This window comes from Camelus ferus, chromosome 5 (assembly GCF_009834535.1).
Source record: "Camelus ferus isolate YT-003-E chromosome 5, BCGSAC_Cfer_1.0, whole genome shotgun sequence".
In the NCBI taxonomy this organism is placed as follows: Eukaryota; Metazoa; Chordata; class Mammalia; order Artiodactyla; family Camelidae; genus Camelus; species Camelus ferus.
In genome coordinates this window covers 40263840-40282404 of record NC_045700.1, presented here as the reverse complement: position 1 = coordinate 40282404, position 18565 = coordinate 40263840, and the positions used below count along the sequence as shown (strand labels likewise).

The 18565-nt window shown below is 35.2% G+C and overlaps 1 protein-coding gene across 1 annotated transcript in view; it reads left to right on the top strand.

Annotated features, from left to right (window-relative positions):
- SLC38A11 (solute carrier family 38 member 11) overlaps positions 1-18565 on the top strand; it is a 48121-nt gene that overhangs the window by 13133 nt on the left and 16423 nt on the right. Inside the window, exons 6-7 of the mRNA XM_006182591.2 lie at positions 1066-1172; positions 3589-3668. Of these exons, the coding sequence (XP_006182653.1) occupies positions 1066-1172; positions 3589-3668 (187 nt within the window). The remainder of the gene's footprint in view (positions 1-1065; positions 1173-3588; positions 3669-18565) is intronic.

Genomic DNA, 18565 nt, shown 5'->3' with positions numbered 1-18565 from the left:
AGTTCCCATCTTGGAACTTCCTTGTACGTTAGTGTATTGACCATTTAAGAAAATCAGTCTCACTTCTCAGAGTAATAACTCTTTTGTTTTTGTTTTTTACCACACTCACTTATTTGACAGACTTGGCTTCTACAGACTTCAGAGTCTGCAGAAACTAATGCACACAGACTTGGTACCACTGAGAACATTTCAAAAATAAATGACATGAACTCTGAAGGAATTTAATATGAGCTAAAAAAATTAAACAATGGTGTCTTCATTGGTTAGCTTCATTTAAAGCTGTGACTAGCCAGCTTTAAAAATACATAAATCCTTGTAAATATGTTTTATTTTGTGTTTACTTTTATTTATATTTGATCACACACACACACTCTCACACTCACACTCTATTATAATTTCCTTGTTATTAAAGCCAGGAGTCTGCAATGTACGCCAGGTTTCAGCAGCTTTCCTATGACATCTTCCCTATCCAAAAAGTTGCTCTGTCTACTTTCCTTCACTTCTTTCTCAGCAGAAGGATGTAAAGATAGTGAATATTTTTGTCTAAACCTTGATTTGTGAAATTTAAAATTTGACTCTTCAAATCTTTCTGGGACACAGAAGTTAAAAAAAAAAAAAAGCCTCAGAATATATTCTGTCCTCATGTAGCTTACTTTCTGACTGAAGGGCTTTGCCCTTAGAGGGTTTGGGACAAGGAGTGACATAATGGTTTTAGCCTTTGGAAAGGATCTCTGTAATTTCTAGGTTAAAAATATACTCTAAGGGGACAAAGGAAGATAAAAGCAGGAAAACTGACTGGGAGGCTATTAAATAATTTGAATGCAAAATATGATAACATTATTTGAACTGTAGGTTCATCCGTAAGTTATTTTGTATTTACATTTTTGTGAATTATTTCTATTTTTACACAGTTTTATGAAATTTATTTACCCAAAATTGTTGTCACTTATGTAGCATTTTATATTATTTAAGTCATTTTTATAATTAAATATTTGACTGTTTTCTTGTGTCACTGGTGTGTTACTCGTATCTATTAACACTTTATAATATTTATTGTGTTTTTAGTTGATCCTGAAAACTTGCTTATTGGTCGCCATTTCATTATTGTGCTTTCCACCATTGCCTTTACTCTGCCTTTGTCCTTGTATCGAGATATAGCAAAGCTTGGAAAGGTAATTTTTACATTTTAAATAGGCACAGAAATGTACTTTGTTACCTGTGTTAATTCTGTCAAACTGCTGTCTATATGGCCAAGTTCTTAATTACAGTATTCATCTTTAGTTTCGTTTAGTTTACTTATAATTATATTAGAGTGAACTATGTTTGATATTTTATTTTAGGAAACTGATGGTTAACTAATTGATGAATATGAAATAAATATGTCCTTTCTTTTCCTTTTTAAGGTAGATTCTCTGATGTTAGACAGCACACTAAATTTAGAAGATATAAAGAACTCTACTTAAACCAAGTCTAATTTACTAAAAAAGTTCTGTCATTTTTATAGATAGTAAACAATTTAAAATTAAATTAACTTTAAGAAGTAAGAATTAATCACTTCATTGGCTTAAAATTTTTTTATAAATTACAGTGTCTATTGTGCCCGTTTTTTATCCTGTGAATTTAAATGTCAATATGTTGATTAATTAATTGTTAAGAGTCTGGCCAATACTTATGATTCTTATTTGCTAAAGAGAAATGATGATTTATTTCTAATGAAACCACCCAAATAAATATTCAGCTTACCACATATGCTTATCTTCATGCATTAGCATTTATCTGACTGTATTTTATTTTCTTACTCATGGAATGTTTGTATTTACTCAAAATATTATTGGTGTTGCATCTACATTATGCCAAGTATTCTAGTGAAACAAAATTTAAAGAGTTATTCATGTATTTTTTTTATATCCTATTTTGAAAAATTCAACAGTTGATTAATTTTACTTTTCACTGTGATATTTCATGTGTATCCACAGTTGTGAAGTCCCTCAGGTAGAGCTGAGTGTGGAGATGGTCTTCCAAAGTTTTCTGACCACTCTGCCTTCCTTCCCTAACAGGCACACAGAAATAAACCAGAGTGTATTAAGAGGCATTTTTTTGGTGAATTATCTGAAATGTCTGAACTATTTTCCATTTCACATGGTTAATGTAGACATAAATGCTTTCTTCTGAGAGCAGAAGGCAAGAATCTATGAAAAGAAAGCTAATAATCTATCATATTATTAATAACTGAACATTTTATCCCTAAATGTCCCTTAAAAATATCATATTGAAGTATCTAAATAAATCTCCCAGTGAGTGAAGTGGAGGGGTTAGGAACCCTGATCCAGAGTCAGGCTGCACATTGGGCTCCCCTGAGCCACTTCCTAGCAGTATGACTTTGAGATTCTTTCCTAATATCTCATTGGATTAGAGGACTCGTAATAGAACCTTCTTTCTAGTTAAAAACTAACATCCTAGGGAACAAAATTAATGACAATCAAATGAATAAATGCAATTTTGTACATTATATTTTTCTTATCAGACAAAAAATTCTAAAATATGCTTATCCATTAAAAAATTGAGTAGCAATGCAGATCTAATGTAATGAGTGCACAGAACACATAACACACAGACCAGTTTATATTTTAACCAGTTGAAATAGTGACAGAGGAGAGAGGAAGAAGCAAAGACTTTAGAAACAAAGACCAAAGGGAAAACCCACATAGGAAAAATAGACTAATAGAGGTAGAAAGCATAAAGAAAAAAGCAGGGCACCACAAAAGTATGTGTGAGTGGGTGGATGTGGGGCCATGTGTTGGAAGGAGCAGGGTAAGATACAGACAGAAGCTAAAGAAGCAATTATAGAGAGAGGAAAAAAAGCACAAGTTAACACTGAACCAGAATCTGAAGGAAAAAGAAAACATAATTTCTCTTTATGAAATAGTCATATTTGTTACTTGTTCTATTATGGGGGAAAAAACTAAGACTATGATTCTGACAAAAAGTTACATGCCTGAAAGTCAAGTATCATATGATATCACTTATATGTGAAATCTGAAAAAAAATGATACAAATGAACTTATTTACAAAATAGAAAGAGACTCCAAGGCATGGAAAACAAATTTATGGCTACTAAAGGGGAAAGATCAGGGAGGGATAAATTAAGAGTTTAGGATTAACAGATACACATTACTATATATAAAATAGATAAACCACAAGGTCCTACTGTATAGCACAGGGAACTACGTTCTTGTAATTTCTTATAATAACCTATAATGGAAAAGAATCTGAAAAAGAATTTGTATATAAATATGTATACATACGTGTGTGTGTGTGTATATATATATATATATATATATATATATATATATGGCTGAATCACTTTGCTGTACACCTGAAACACTATAAGTCAACTATACTTCAATTTAAGAACAAAAAAGTTACATGCCTGAGATTATCAACACTAATCTATAGCAATAAACAACTAAAGAATTTTATTTTTAAAACTGTATGTAAGTTTACTCAAGTAAAAAGCAAATCACCTCATATGTTCAATAAAATAATGTCTGTTCTACTTACAGTACATCTTTACATTTTCCTTTGCAGATCTCTCTTGTTTCCACAGTTTTAACAACTCTGATTCTTGGAATTGTAATGGCAAGGGTAGTTTCACTGAGTCCACACATGTAAGTTTTGTTGCTTCATTTGATTTATACTCATCATTTAGATGTTTATATAACACATTATAAATACAGAAATATAAAGTAATGATGGTACCAGAAGAATCATTTATCTTTAATATTTGACAAAATGAGAAGTGATTAAGTTTAAGTAGACCTGTATTTTTCACCTGGACCCTGCATGGCTGATGGGATTAAACTTTATTATTTTAATGGCCTGCTGGAAGAATTAAAATAAGGAAGGGATTTTGAATAGTGAAAAATAGGAACAAAGTAGAGCAGTGGTAGACAGCAGAAGGAGAAGTGGTAGATGGCAGAAATTTCTGTATCTGTCCCAGAGATGGGTTTGTTCTTAGCAAAGTTTTCACCAGTCTAGGCTGAAATGAGAAGAATTAAGAATATAATGCATGTTTTTCTCCATTAAAAGAAATGCAATCACTTTGAAAACCCTTGATTCTCTGCTAAGATTATATTCTTCATTTTGTGTTAAAGTACTTTGTCATTTGTGAACTGCTGGTAATAGTTGATAGTGGTATTTATTTGTTTTTTATGTTATTATTCAGCCAAATAAAATGCTGCGAACTTGGTATTGGCTCCCCAGATTTTTAAAATGTTGCTTATCCAAGAAATTCAAAGTGGGGGCACTGCTGATCTAAACTACACAGTTTTTATGCTTTGACAACCCAGGTAAGGCTTGGGTTGTTTATATCCACATTCCCAAGAGAATGCTGGAATGAAACTACCTTAATTGGCTTTAAACACAAAATTGAATTCACACAATGCACAATAAGTATTTGTTGAAATAAATAATACGTTATGGAGTTTCCATGAGACCTTAAATAATATTTTCTTTATCCTAAATTACTCAAATAAAATTAACTTATAACATAAAACAGTACAAGGAACATGCTGGGTCTTCAATTAATGTTATCCATGAAGAAAGAAAAAAACCTGGTAAATAGCTAACATTGATAATGCCGTCCCTAAGGTAACTTACTTTTCCCTGTTGCTTAATTGTTGTTCTGCAAAATCATTTCATGTTCCACTATATATGCTTATATCTGGCTTCTTAATTTAGCAGGAAAATACCAAAAAGTATGCCTTAGATTTATTTGAAAGGAAATATAAAATATCTAGACTAATTGCATTTCATATAGTCTTTTCTTTGAAAAACACTTATTTTGTAAGAATTTTGATAAAAGGGAAAAGTATAAATATCTATCATGTTTATATTAATGTTCTCTTTGAATAATGTAATCCTAGTTCACAGTTGAACTATTCAGCTTGGCCTGCTGGAACAAAATACTGTAGACTGGGTGACTTAAACAACAGATTTTATTTTCTCATAGTTCTGGAGGCTGCCAGCATGGTCATATTCTGTTGAGGGATTTTTCCTGACTTGCAGAGGGCTAATGTCCTGCTATGTCTTCACATTGCAGAGAGTGAGAGAGACAGCAAGCTCTCTGGTATCTTCTTATAAAGGCACTAATCCCATCAAGAGTGTCCCACTCTTACGACCTCATCTAAACCTAATTATTTCTCAAAGTCGCATCTCCAGATACCATCACATTGGGTGGTTAGGGCTTCAACATATGAATTTAGGGGGGGGACAGTTCAGTCCATAGTGATAGTACTTTTGAAATGTACCTAGTTCACTTCAACATGGCCATTTATTCTTTCATTTAGTAAACACTTACTGAATGCCTATTGTTTCTAACCATTGTGCTGTGCCCTGAAAGAAAAAGAGCAGAGAGGCATAAGCCAGCACTTACTGCAAGTTGTTCACAACCAAGAATGGAGAATGGATTTATTTTTAAAACAGAAAAGAAAAAGAAATGACAGTACAGTATTAGAAGTACCAAATAGAAGCATAAGTGAGGGGCCGTGGCAGCACCAAAGAAGAGAGTCCTTAATAGTCTGAATTAAGGAGAGCTTCCTAGAGGAAGAGAAATATGATATGGGCGTTTGGAAAGATGGATCTGAATTTTTCCAGAGAGTTAAGGGTGTAAAAAGGCCTTGCAGGCCTGGGAAAGATAAGCATAGAAGCACAAACACATATATTAAATTCTACTGACATTTATTGAGCACTTGTTATATTGGTGCTGTATTCAGCTCTGGTTTTCAATTCATAGAAACAAAAGGCTAATAAGTATATTGAATAGAATACAATAAATAATAATTTTTGGTTAAAATTTTTAATTGTATAAGACAACTATTTTAATTGAAGCTTTTCTCAGGAAAAGTGATTCTGGAGAATAAATCATTAAGTTATAATAAAAAGTGTTATAGATTTGGTTAATAGGGTATTATGAGACAATATTGAGGGGAAAAGAAGCAAGTAGCTGAAAGTTGGAGGTAAATAAATAAGTCATTAATTGAGCCCCAGCAGAACAGTTTAATGCAATGATTGTCAACTCTGGCTTCACATTAGAATTACCTGATGAGCTTTTAAAAACATTGATGCCAGGGACCTACCTGCAGCGATTCTGAAGGAATTGGTCTAGGGGCCAGGCGTTTGGATTTATTATTTAACATTTGTGAGTCTGTGAACAAGGGTCTAGATCTACTCTTGGATTGAAGATTAAAGTCATTAGTGCACATTTTAACTAACACATTTCTAAAAACAGACTGAAGATTTTGTTATCTTAGTTATCCTTATATCATTATTTTTCATGATTCAGTCTTCACTTATTTTTTTCAGTATCTTCTGTACGCAAAATGTATTTGAGATACTTCTGTGAATACAGAGAAAAAAATACCTCTGCTCTGAGGGGCTCTCAGTTCAGTGGGGAAGATAAGATGCTACAAATGACTGTCATATAGGCAGTGTATCTTGATACAAAGGAAAGGGGAAGGAGAGACCACTTCCTGGTGGTGCTAAATGAACTGATTTTTATGGCCAAAGAGCTGTTTATTTCTGTTGTAAACAAAATGTGGCCTGTATCTTTTTGACCTTCCTCTAGTGCTGGTATCAAATTTTATCTGAGTCTGAATTTTTTTTTAATAACAAGGATTATTTACTTAGCTCTTTCAATATTTAGATGTTAAAGAATTGTGTTTTTTTAATACTGTGCTGCCTTTTATTTCTGTTTGAATACTATTGCAAACAACTTCTGTTTGTCCAGATCTACAATCAGGCTAATCAAATCCCACGTTCAGGGGTTGGCATAGTAGCTAGTTAGGCAGACTTCTTTCTGAAAATATGACAACCATGAATGCTTATCATCCATAAAACATGAAAAATTCAATACTCATTTTTTCGTTCAGATGAATGATCAGAAAAGCTGTACTTTTTCATAGGGCTTTTAAAGTGGTATTTGAAAAAGATCTTTAAATCCACTATCAGAAAGGAGGAAGGTCTGCAATGGCTACTGGTACTGACCTTGTTACCATGGAAACACCTTTTTAGTAGTTGTATTTTAAAAATAAAACATACAATTCAATTTCCTTTTCCATAACTCATAGGGCCATAAATCCTGCTTTTGGATATGATTTGAAATATCTCACAGCCCAATGACTTTCAGTTCTTTTTGGAACTGAAATGTTCAGTTTTATTGTATTTTCTAACCTTTTGCTTTCTAAAAACTGAGGTGGCAAACCAATTTAATTGCTTTCCAGAAAGTGCTAGTATCAAAATGCAATAACATAGTTCTCCCATTTTTTTTCAAACTGCATTCAGAGACATTATCCCTGTGAAAACTTCCCATTCTCTGCCTCATTAATATTCAGTTCTTTACATTCAGGATGGAAATGATAGCATGCAGTCCAAATTTACACCTATTTTCTCTTCATATAACATCTCTTTTATAGCATATAGTCAATCAATAGTGTAGTATCCCAAACATAATTTTTTAAATGTATCTATACTTTAACAGATATTTATCCATATAAACTGTGCCTTTTCCAAGGATCTCAATACATGTTGGCTTTGTTATCCCTTATTCATTCTAACCCTGAAATTCTACAATTGTAGCAATATATAAAGACAAATTAGAGGGCATAAAAGAAAGATGAGAAAAAAATGGGTAAGGACAGAGAAATGGTGCATATTTTAAAAAGGGAGTGATTAGCTTTGGCAAATACTAGCCACTGATTTTTTTGATGGTGCATAAATTACTGCCTTTTTTCTTGTAAATGACAACAACCATAAAACCATAACTGGTTGAACTCACACAGCTATAAAGTTCAAGAGTATTCCTGTTATTGGATTTGATTGGATTTAGGAACTCAATCAATGAAATCATAGTTTCTCTTTTTTCATCTTTTGGCTTTGCTTCCTGTTTTGGCTCTAGTTTCTGAAAGATTTTCCCCTCATTGTAACAAGATGGCAATAGCAGTTCCAGCCTACATCTATTCAAGTCCAAGTCCATAAAAAGAGAAAGAGCTTTCTCTTTAATTTTACCTCAAACCTCACTTCCAGTATTAATTCGGATTGACTCTAATAAGGACGCCCGACGATCATGGCTTGCATTGAGTTGCTTACATTTAGGTTACATGCCTACCCGTGATGCTAAGGATAAGATCAGCTCAACTAAAGCACATACTATGAGTAGAGGGAAAGGTGTCCCAAAGGAACTCAAGGCAATGACACCAGGAGAAAAGGGAGTAGCCTTTGCATGATGCGAACTACAGTTGTGCACTTCAGGTGATAGGACGTTACTGGTAACCGTCAGGACATTCACCTACCAAATGATTAGAGAGAATTAAGACTAAGTGAATTTGACATAATCCCTCCTTTGTTTTTTAAGAGCATCAATGAATGAAAAACCACATGACATAAGAGTGGATTAAGACAGTAAGAAATCTAAAGCATACCTTTTTTACCGTGGGAGATACGGAACGTGTTGTAGACTAAGCCAAAAGATGGAGCCAAAGTCCCCCAGGAGATCTTGAAAAGTTGAAATTTATTATGTAGAATAATCCTTGGAGAGGATTGAAGTAATGGGATAATAAAAACGATCTTAGGACAATAAAAATTTCATATGGAAACATTCTCTGTTGAAGTAAATTTTCCTAAGTCTACTTCCATACTAGCAAAATTTGCTAACTCATTTGCTAGAAGACCATTTGACTCCAAGTTCTGCAGCCCTACTAGAGACAGCTTTGTTTTCCCAGACCAATTGCTGTGGGGAATCAACATATAGAACCATTGTTTGAATTGAATCTACGTGAAAATTAAAAGAACAGCAGCAAGACAATCTACTCTCAGAGAACATTAGTCCAGTCCCTGTGTTAGTGGAGCTGGAGGAGCAGCCTAGGCTTCTCAATGATAAGAATTCATTCCACTCATCATCCATTATTTTTTATAAATGGCTGCCTTAGTGAATGAAGCTTGCCACCTGCCTGTTATTTCCAATTAAAAGCCAGACTGGCCTCCAAAGTAAAGTAACAACCAAAGAGCGAAAATAGAGTAGCCTGTTCTTTTGGCCAATAAGCATTTATTAAATGTCTAGCTGATGCCAGCTACTCTTCTAGGTATTGAGGCTACAAAGATTAATAGAGCACAGTCCCTGACCTCAAATATTTATAGTTTTGGATGAGGAGAATAGACATTCAATCTTAATATAACATTTAATAGAATTATGGCAAAGTGCAGTGGAAACAGGAAGAGTCCTTAGCCCACCTGGGACGGCAGGTAATATTTCAAGATATGACAGTATGTGATCTGCTTTCAAAAAATGAGCTGGCATTAGTTGGGTCAAAAAAGAAGAAGAGGGAGGGCTGGGAAGCTCTTGTTTGCGGAAGTGAGTGAGGCCCAGAGGTGTGAAATATATAATGATGGAAAGTTTTAGCACTAGGAGGGACTTGAAGAGGAGGGACACTGCCATTATTTAGGGGAACTGTCAAATAAAATAAAGGTGTCTCCCTGGAGAATTTTCTCAAAACACTATCTTGCTTTTATGTTTCTCCTCAAATATATTTTTTATCATAGTTTTAACAATGATCATGTCTCCATATTATCTCTTTTGAAAAAATTGCCAAATAGGGTGCTTTCCTAATCCACTGACCTCTGCTCTCCCATCACCACCTTCTGTGTTTAGGAAGTAACTTGAGTGTTGGTGATTCTGAGTTGAAAGTTTGGCTACAGTGAACAAAGAAATGATTGTAGAGAGGCTGGTGGAGAGCAACATGGAAGGAAAGCTTCATGTGTACTGCTGAGAAAGTTGCATTTGTTCTTTGGTTGATGGGGCATTAAAAGTTCTTCAGCAGGACAGTAACCAGAGCGCATCTCCATTTTGGACTTCTCTTGCAGCAGAGATGAGGGTAGATGGGGGTATAAAGACCTGCGAGGAGGTGATCTATAGCAAGTGTCCAGGCAGAAGGCAACTGGAACAATATAAAGGCAAGGTTGGTCAAAAAGAAGAAGAGGAAAAAGAGGAGGGTGTTGCTAAGGTCTCCAGCCTGGACAACCAGAACGGTAGATGGTCCAGAACTCCCCATCAACATGAGAAAATGAGACAGTCTGTTTAGTCAGTTAGTATTGACTGAATGCTTACTGGGCCAGTCACTTTTCTAGGTGCTGGGGCTCTGAAGGTCAATATAGCACACTCCCTTACTGCAGGGCTCTTACAACTTACTGGGGACAAGGAGAGGTGGATAAACATAAAAAAGATAACTTCAAAAGACTAACAGAATTATGAGCAGGGTGTTGATGGGAACATAGAGGAAAAACCCCAGCTTTTTTATTGAAGTATAGCTGATTTACAATGCTGTGTTAATTTCTGGTGTACGGCACAGTGATTCAGTTACATATATATATACACACATATTCCTTTTCATATTCTTTTTCATTATAGGCTATTACAAGGTATTGAATGTAGTCCCCTGTGCTATACAGTAGGACCTTGTTGTTTAATCTGTTTTATATAAAGTAGTTAATATCTGCAAATCCAGCTTCTTGTAAGTTGTTAACAAGGATAAAAGAGGACACAGATCTGGGAAAAACATGTTTTTAATATTTTAATATCAATTTTTAGTAACCATTGGAGTGGAGAGCGAGGAAGAAGAATGAGTTTCAAAAATGCCAGTCTGGCATTTAGGGAGAGTCTGGTATGGCCAGGATTGCACAGGGACAGCATATAAGGTGAAGAGAGGTACAACCCAAGTGGAACCTCAGTGGTAAACACTCTTGACCCTTGAACAGTGCAGGTTTAAACTGCTCAGGTCCATTTAGATTCTCTTTCAATAGTAAATTCTACAGTACTACACAATCACAATTGATTGAATCTGTGGACGCAGAACTCAAGGAGGGTGAATTTAAGTTATACTCATATTTTCAACTGCCCTAAGGGTCAGTGCCCCTAACCCCTGCATTGTTCAAGGGTCAACTATAATTATCTGAAGTTCACATCTGAAATTACATTTGTTTTAATATAAACCTTGAGCACTTGTGTTTAAAAACAAAAGGATCAGTTTTGATGTTTAGTGATACCCAAGGAGAATTTTCCTCAACAGCTGTACTGTATGTGTTCCTAACAGACCACAGCTGTGTGTAGAAGACTCAGAAGAAAAGTGATCTGGGAGTGAGGAAATGGCAGAGAGCTGTCAGCTGAGGCCGAGCTGGGAAGTGGGCAGGTCTGCTGATGTCACTAATAGCTTGTGGTGTGACAGGAAATGTGGAGCCTTTGTGTGTGTGCCAGCCACAGCACTTAATTCCCGGATGTATCTGATTGAAGAGGTTAATATGTAAGGCTCTCTTAACAAAAATGCAGGCTCTGTCGAGATTGTCTGATTTGGAAGGTGCCTGTGTTTAGCCGAAAAGAGTTTGGGCAATTACAACAGAGACGTGATGTCCTGTCCTCCTGATCAGAGGTGTAATGTTCTGGTGATTAGAAGCAGTCCCCCTGAGGCTTGTTTTCCCCAGTCTGTGAGGACTGGCGATATATTTGGTAGGACTTACTTCCTACGGCTCTGCCTTATTACTACTTAGCTATTATAAAGATAAGGAAAAGTGTGTCTTTCCAGACAGGATGCAATGCCTGAATCTAGGAATCCAAATGAGATAATTTTGCAAAATGAATTTAATCCCCCAAAACCTCCCCACTCCCACCTCACACACATAAGGAAAAGGCTTCTAAATTTTTTATAACTAAGCATCTGTCTGGATTTTTTCAAAGTTAGAAAAGCAATCACTCTTTTTAAATTATTTGTCATACCAAGGCTGCAAACTGCTACAAGGCAGTCTCTTTTTTTGTTAGTATTCAAATAGGTTAGGACACTGGAAGCATTGCTCCTTAAATGATCTGAACCTTATAGTAAGCCTCCGTTATGTCGCCATGATCTATTTGACGTTTTGTAAGACATTTTAAAAGACCCTGCCTCTTCCTAATATTGCTTTCATTTGGATTTATTTTCCTGAAAAGAATATTCACGTATTTTTACATGACCAAGTATTTCAAATTGCTTTATTTTATTTTTTATTGAAGTATAGTCCATTTGCAATGTTGTGTTCATTTCTGGTGTACATCATAGTAATTCATATATATATATGTATATATATATATACACACATATCCCTTTTCATATTCTTTTTCATTATAGGCTATTACAAGGTATTGAATATAGTTCCCTGTGCTATACAGTAGGACCTTGTTTATCTTATACATGGCAGTTAGTATCTACAAATCCCAAACTCCTAATTAACCCCTCCCCACCCCCTTTCCCCCCTGGTAACCATAAGTTTGTTTTCTGTGTCTGGGAGTCTGTCTCTATTTTATAAATAAGTTCATTTGTGTCCTTTTTTTTTTTTTTTTTTTTTTTAGATTCCACATATAAGCGATATCATATGGTATTTTTCTTTCTCTTTCTGGCTCACTTCACTAAGTATGATGATAATGAAATAGAGCTGCCTTCTACCAAATCCTTTCCTATTTCAGCTGTATCTTTTGGCATTTACTTTTTTACTTCTAGGGAATATGCTTGTAACTACTATTTCTGGATTCTCACTGCTGTCATATAGTAGATGAGGATCTAGCTCTCTCAGATTATTCTTCCTCTTCTACCATATCAATATGTGAAGACATAACACAACCTTCAAAATTCTATTTCCCTTTCTGTACATTTTTTTTCTAGAATTAAGACTTGCTTCTGTTTTTGCTTTTAATCATGTTTACCTGGATGTCCAGTCTAGCTTTTTTAAAATATATATATATATATATTTAAAGCAGTTTTGAGTTCAGGCAAAGTTGTGAGGAAAGTACAAAGATTTCCCATAAACCCTCTGCCCTCACACATGCATAGCCTCGCCCGTGATCAACATCCCCTACTCGAGTGGTACCTTGGTTACAACTGATGAATCTCAATCAGTACATCATAATCCCCCAAAGTCCATAGTTTACATTATAGTTCACACATGGTGTTGTACATTCTGTGGGTTTGGACAAATGTATAATGATATGTATCCATCATTATGTTGTCATGCAATGTATTTTCACTGCCCTAAAAATCCCATGTGTTTCCCCATTCATCCTGTCCCCTACCCCAAACCCCTGGCAACTACTGATCTTTTTACTCTCTCCATGGTTTTGCCTTTTCCCAAATAAAATCTGATTGAAATCGTACCATGTGTAGTCTTTTCAGATTGGCTTCTTGCACTTAGTAATGTGCATTTAAAGTTTGCCCATGTCTTTTCATGGTTTGATGGCTCATCTGTTTTTAGTACTGAGTAATATTCTATCATATGGATATACCAGAGTTTATTTAGCCATTCACCTACTGAAGGATAGCTTGATTCCTTCCAAGTTTTGACAGTTATGAATAAAGCTGCTATAAACATCCATGTGGCAGGTTTTTGTGTGGAACATATGTTTTCAAATTCTTTGGGTACAGACCAAGCTGTGTGATTGCTAGATCCTATGGTAAGATTATGTTTAGTTTTGTAAGAAGCCATCAAACTGTCTTCCAAAGTGGCTGTACCATTTTGCATTCCCACTGGCAGTGAATGGGAGTTCCTGTTGCTCCACATCCTCACCAACATTTGGAATAGTCAGTGTTCTAGATTTTGGCCATTCTAGTAGTTGTACTTTTTTCTTTCAAGGTATGTTGTACTATCTCAGTGTTGTTTTAATTTGCATTTCCCTGGTGGCATATGATGTGGAGTATCTTTTCCTATGCTTGATGCTCTCAGAGTATCTTCCTTGGTGAGGGGTCTGTTAGGTGTCAGTGGATCTTTAGCCATTTTAAAATTGGGTCGTTTGTGTTCTTATTGTCGACTTTTACATGTTCTTTGTATATTTTGGAGATAGATGAGTCTTTCATGAGATGTGTCTTTTGTAAATATTTTCTCCTAGTTTAGTCTTTGATTTTGATTGTTTCTATTACTCCTTTTCCAAATGCTCAAACATATAAGAAAATCTACTAATCTTAATATTTTTCCTGGAGCTTTTTTTTCCCTCTCTGAGCCTTTTTCCTCTTGCTCCTTTTTGGACAGAGTGATTTCTCAGTTTGCTGCCCCATTCTAGGACTTCCTTTCACCTCTTTTTTGTGTTAGATACCCTGTATCTAGTTTCTCGGGTCTTTCTTTTTTCTTTATTTTCTCCTTTTGCTGGACATCTGAGTATGTGGTGTCTCTGAGTCCTACACACACAGGGGGTTAGTGAGGTGAATTTCACATCATAGCTCCCTCTGTGTTGTTGTAACTTCTCTTCTCAGCAGTTACTTTGTAAACATCTGATTTCCTATTTTCAAAATGTCTTCTCCACTGATGTCTCTTCTTCTACTAACCTATTCCCTGTGGATTTAGCCCCCTTTTAAATTCCATCAGAGCATCCTAGTGAGATCTGAGGAGAAATCAGATAAATGTATGTGTCCCGTCCACCATGTTGAACTGGATGTCCAAGTTTAACACTTGATTTTTAATTTGCCTGCAGACTAAAGTACAAATTCAAGTATTTTATTTAAAACATATTTTCATCTTTAAGGAAGTTATTTCATTGTTTGTGGGGCTTGCACTATGCCATGGAGGATAGTTTGAGAATTATTAAAATTTATCCAATTTTGAATTATCTAGTGCCCTTCTTTGCCTCTTAGTTTACAGCTGCTATTGCTGTCTACTTGACTGAGAGATTAGGAAGAGAAAAGAACAAGCACTACCTGTATTAGTACTTAATTGAAAGCTTGTGAAGAGATACCTGTGAAAAACAATGACTGAAATACAATGTCACCTTGTTTTGCAAGCTGTTTCTTTATTTAACACCCAAAATTGGGAATTGATTACTCCTGCCTGTTATTTATGCATTTGGTGAAAGTTACTGTGTCTTCAATTTGGTAAAAATCATGAAAGATTAATTTTACATTGCTTCCAAAGGCAATGAAACAAACACAGATACACACACCTCAAGATTTTATAATAGGTGCAAGGCCATTTCACCTTATTAAAACAAAATACAGGACCTGAAAATAATTCCTGAAAGTGAATGTTTCCTAATCAAGTAAGGTAGCTTCTGTCTCTCTGTAATAAGGTAGTGTTAAGTGTTCAAGAAGTGAACTTGAATGTCCCAGTACTTACATTTAATGATTTCAAAGATAAAATATAAAAATATCCTTTCATAATATTTCCCTGTGATGAAATACAAAAGAAAGACATTTTATCTTTGCAGTATGGACAGAATAAAACCCTTTCTATAATCAGAAAATTATATAACAAAAAATTAGTAACAAGAATAACCCTTAATTTATGTGTGTGTGTATAGATAGGATCTTAAAAATGTAAAAGGTTAATTTTATACTTTTTTTTCCTTTCAAGTGATTAGTCTAAGACGTTATCCAGTGATTAAATAATCAGGCAATTTGCCTCTCTATCCATTTTAGATGTCAAATATCTTAAGGTTTAATGAGTGCCTTCTTTTATTCAAACGTTTAATTATCTTCCATTGGTGGTGATCTGCACACCAGTATAGCAAAACTTATCATATCACCACAGAGCAGCTACAGCCTTGCTGAGAAAACTGATGGCTGGGCCAAGACACAAACCCTGGAATGAGGTGAGAAGCTCCGAAAACGCTGAGATTCTCTAAGTGGCTTTATGCAGCTGGAATTTGCACCCACTTGATAGACACAGTTATGCAGAAAATTGTTTGGGACATGAGGTGTGGATTAGAGTAGCACTGAATATTTGCTGTGACTATCCAAAGCATAAGTGAACCTTTTTGTCTTTTTCATTATCAAAACCCAAAGGCTACCCTTTTGCTTGGATGTGTGTGATCTGTTATCAAGATTAATTATTCACTTATTTAAAATAAGATAAATTGCCTTTCCCAAGGTCCCTTCGTTCTCTAGAAGAATATGCACACCATGATGAAGATTGCATTTCATGTACTTGCAGGTCCTTACACCCAGACTAAGACCTGTATTGTTATTTTAATGATAACATAAGGAAAGGGAAAAAGTAGAAGGCTGTCCCGTCCAACACTGATTGTCCAGTATACACCACTCTGTCATTAATTGGCTCATAAGCCTTCTGTCTAAAAATAGAATTATTAATATTGTCTCTGTTCTACAGCAGAAAAAACTGAGACCATTGTCGTTAGGTAGTCTGCCCAAAGTCACCCTGCTAGTATATCATAAAGTTAAAATGTGAATCCAAGTCTGTCTGACCCCAAAGCCCATTACTTTTTCCCATTTCAGCTTGCTATATTCCATATATTTTTTTCTTAGTCAAGACAAAAGTTGTCCTTCACAATGGAAGTTAAATTCATTATTGTCCTAGTTGTCACTTATTGGTAATACCAACCACAGTTTGACCTGTAGCCAGCAAATAATCCCATTAAATTAAAGAAGCAGGTAGGAGCCAAAGGAGGGTAAAGAGCTGGTCCATTAACACTTGCTGAAAAGATGCTGTGGACAGCAGACGGCTAATTTCAGAACTACTGGCTTCCATTGCAAACTCTAGACACATACCAATGAATGCAGTTGGTTTCAGTTCCTCAGGGACATGAACTTTGACTGTGGCAACAGAAGAATCTAAAACAAAAAGAAATTGGACAGTGGCTCTTATTTAGTTTCTTCAGAAGAAAACTAGCTTCTGTTTGTACAAAAGAAATACTTCTGTAGGTTAGTTAAGATGTTTGATTTTGAAAAATTATTTGAAAACCATTTCTTCTTTACAGGTAAATTATTCTTTAAAATTTAAAAAAGGAAATGCTGATCCTATAGTTTGTAATAACAAAGTTTTTAGTTGATTCATATTTTGTAGTATTTCAATATGACTAGTGTGTACTGTTTTTCCCGTGTCTTTATTCATAATGACAATGTCTATTTGTTTCTCCTAGTCTGTTGCTTTTTTCATTCTTCTTTTTTTTTACATGCAGATTCCCTAGTAACCATGGTCTTTTATAAGTTAACCAAGTACTCTTCTTGTTCATGGCCATACTCAACTCATTCTTCTACTTGCTTCTCAGAAAGTCCAAGTGGTAAATAGTAGCTGAAACTTAGGGCATAGGCTACACTGTAGGAAAAATGAAACACCTTTAAGTAGTTTCTTTAACAACTTTAGACCATTAGAAGATAATTAGTGTTTCTGCAACAAAAATTACCTGTAGGACTCCTTTTAGATCTGTGCTGTCCAATACAGCAGCAATCAGCCGCCTGAGACTATCTAAATTAGATAAAATTAATTAAAATTAAAAATATTCCTCAGTTGCTGTAGCCATAATTTTAAATACTCAATAGCCACATGTCTAGTGGTCACCATATTGGACAGCGCAGATATAGAACATTTCCATCAGCACAAAAACACATATAGAGGAGCGATTGGACAGGTATGCTGTGATAGGAGTTCACTGCAACAGGAGTAGAGGAGGCAGCAGGTGGCAGCAGCTCCCACTCAAAAAACTGCGAGACTCTGAGCAAACCTTGTAACAGCAGGATGCCTCTCTTTGGGCTACTTAGTTCCTTTGTGCCTGTAACTGCTCATTTCAAATATGGGAAGAAATGATATAATGCATAAACGCCACTAACTCTGACAAAACAAATGAGACTTTCTTGTGTCTACTTTGAGAATGAATAACAAACTTCTGAAATAGATGGGTTTATACCTTGTGCCTTTATGCTTTCTAGGACCTGTATTCCCTGTCCTCCTCTCCTATCTTCGTGTATTCTTCTGGGTCTCACTCAAGCCTTTCCTTTTCAGAGAAGCTGGCCATACTTTTGAACATTTTGCTACCTTTTATTAAATAATAGTGGATAATAATAACAATATTAATACATAAGCTGTTAATACTAGTGACCATTTATTGAACACTTGCTGTATGCTAGGCTCTCTTCCAAAGTTTTACATATTTTTTTCACTTAATTTACACACTAACTCAATGAATTAGGTACTATTATTATTATCCCCATATTATAGATATCAAAACTGAAGCACAGAAAGGTTAAGTAATTTGCCTAAGATCATACAGCTAATAAGTGGTTGGGGACAGAAGACCAACACAGACTTTCTGACCTTGGAGCCTGTGCTCTTCACTATTACCTAGGGATGTGTTGATCAGGGAGACCAATCCCTGCCTAGAGACAGGTTGGCAAACATTTTAATTCCACTAAGAGAGAGGCTTATTTAAGCTATTTAAAGTGTATGTATTTCCAAAACTTCTTTGAGAAGTGTATCCACAGCTGGGAATTTGAGATGACTGGCAGTCCAGTACAGGAGAGATGGACAGATCAAAGAGACAAATCTCAACTTCTTTACTTACTATTTGTGGAAGCTTGACAAGCTATGTCACCACCCAGAGCTTGACTTTCCTAGTAAATTAAATGCTGATAATAATACTTGTGCTATTGCGATGATTAAGATGGCATGAGCTAGCTCTTGGAACACAAAGTACTTCTTCAGTTAATATTAGTTCATGTCTACCTTTCTCAATAAAGAGTAGTGCCAACTATGAATCTCCCTTGGGTAGGATGAGCCT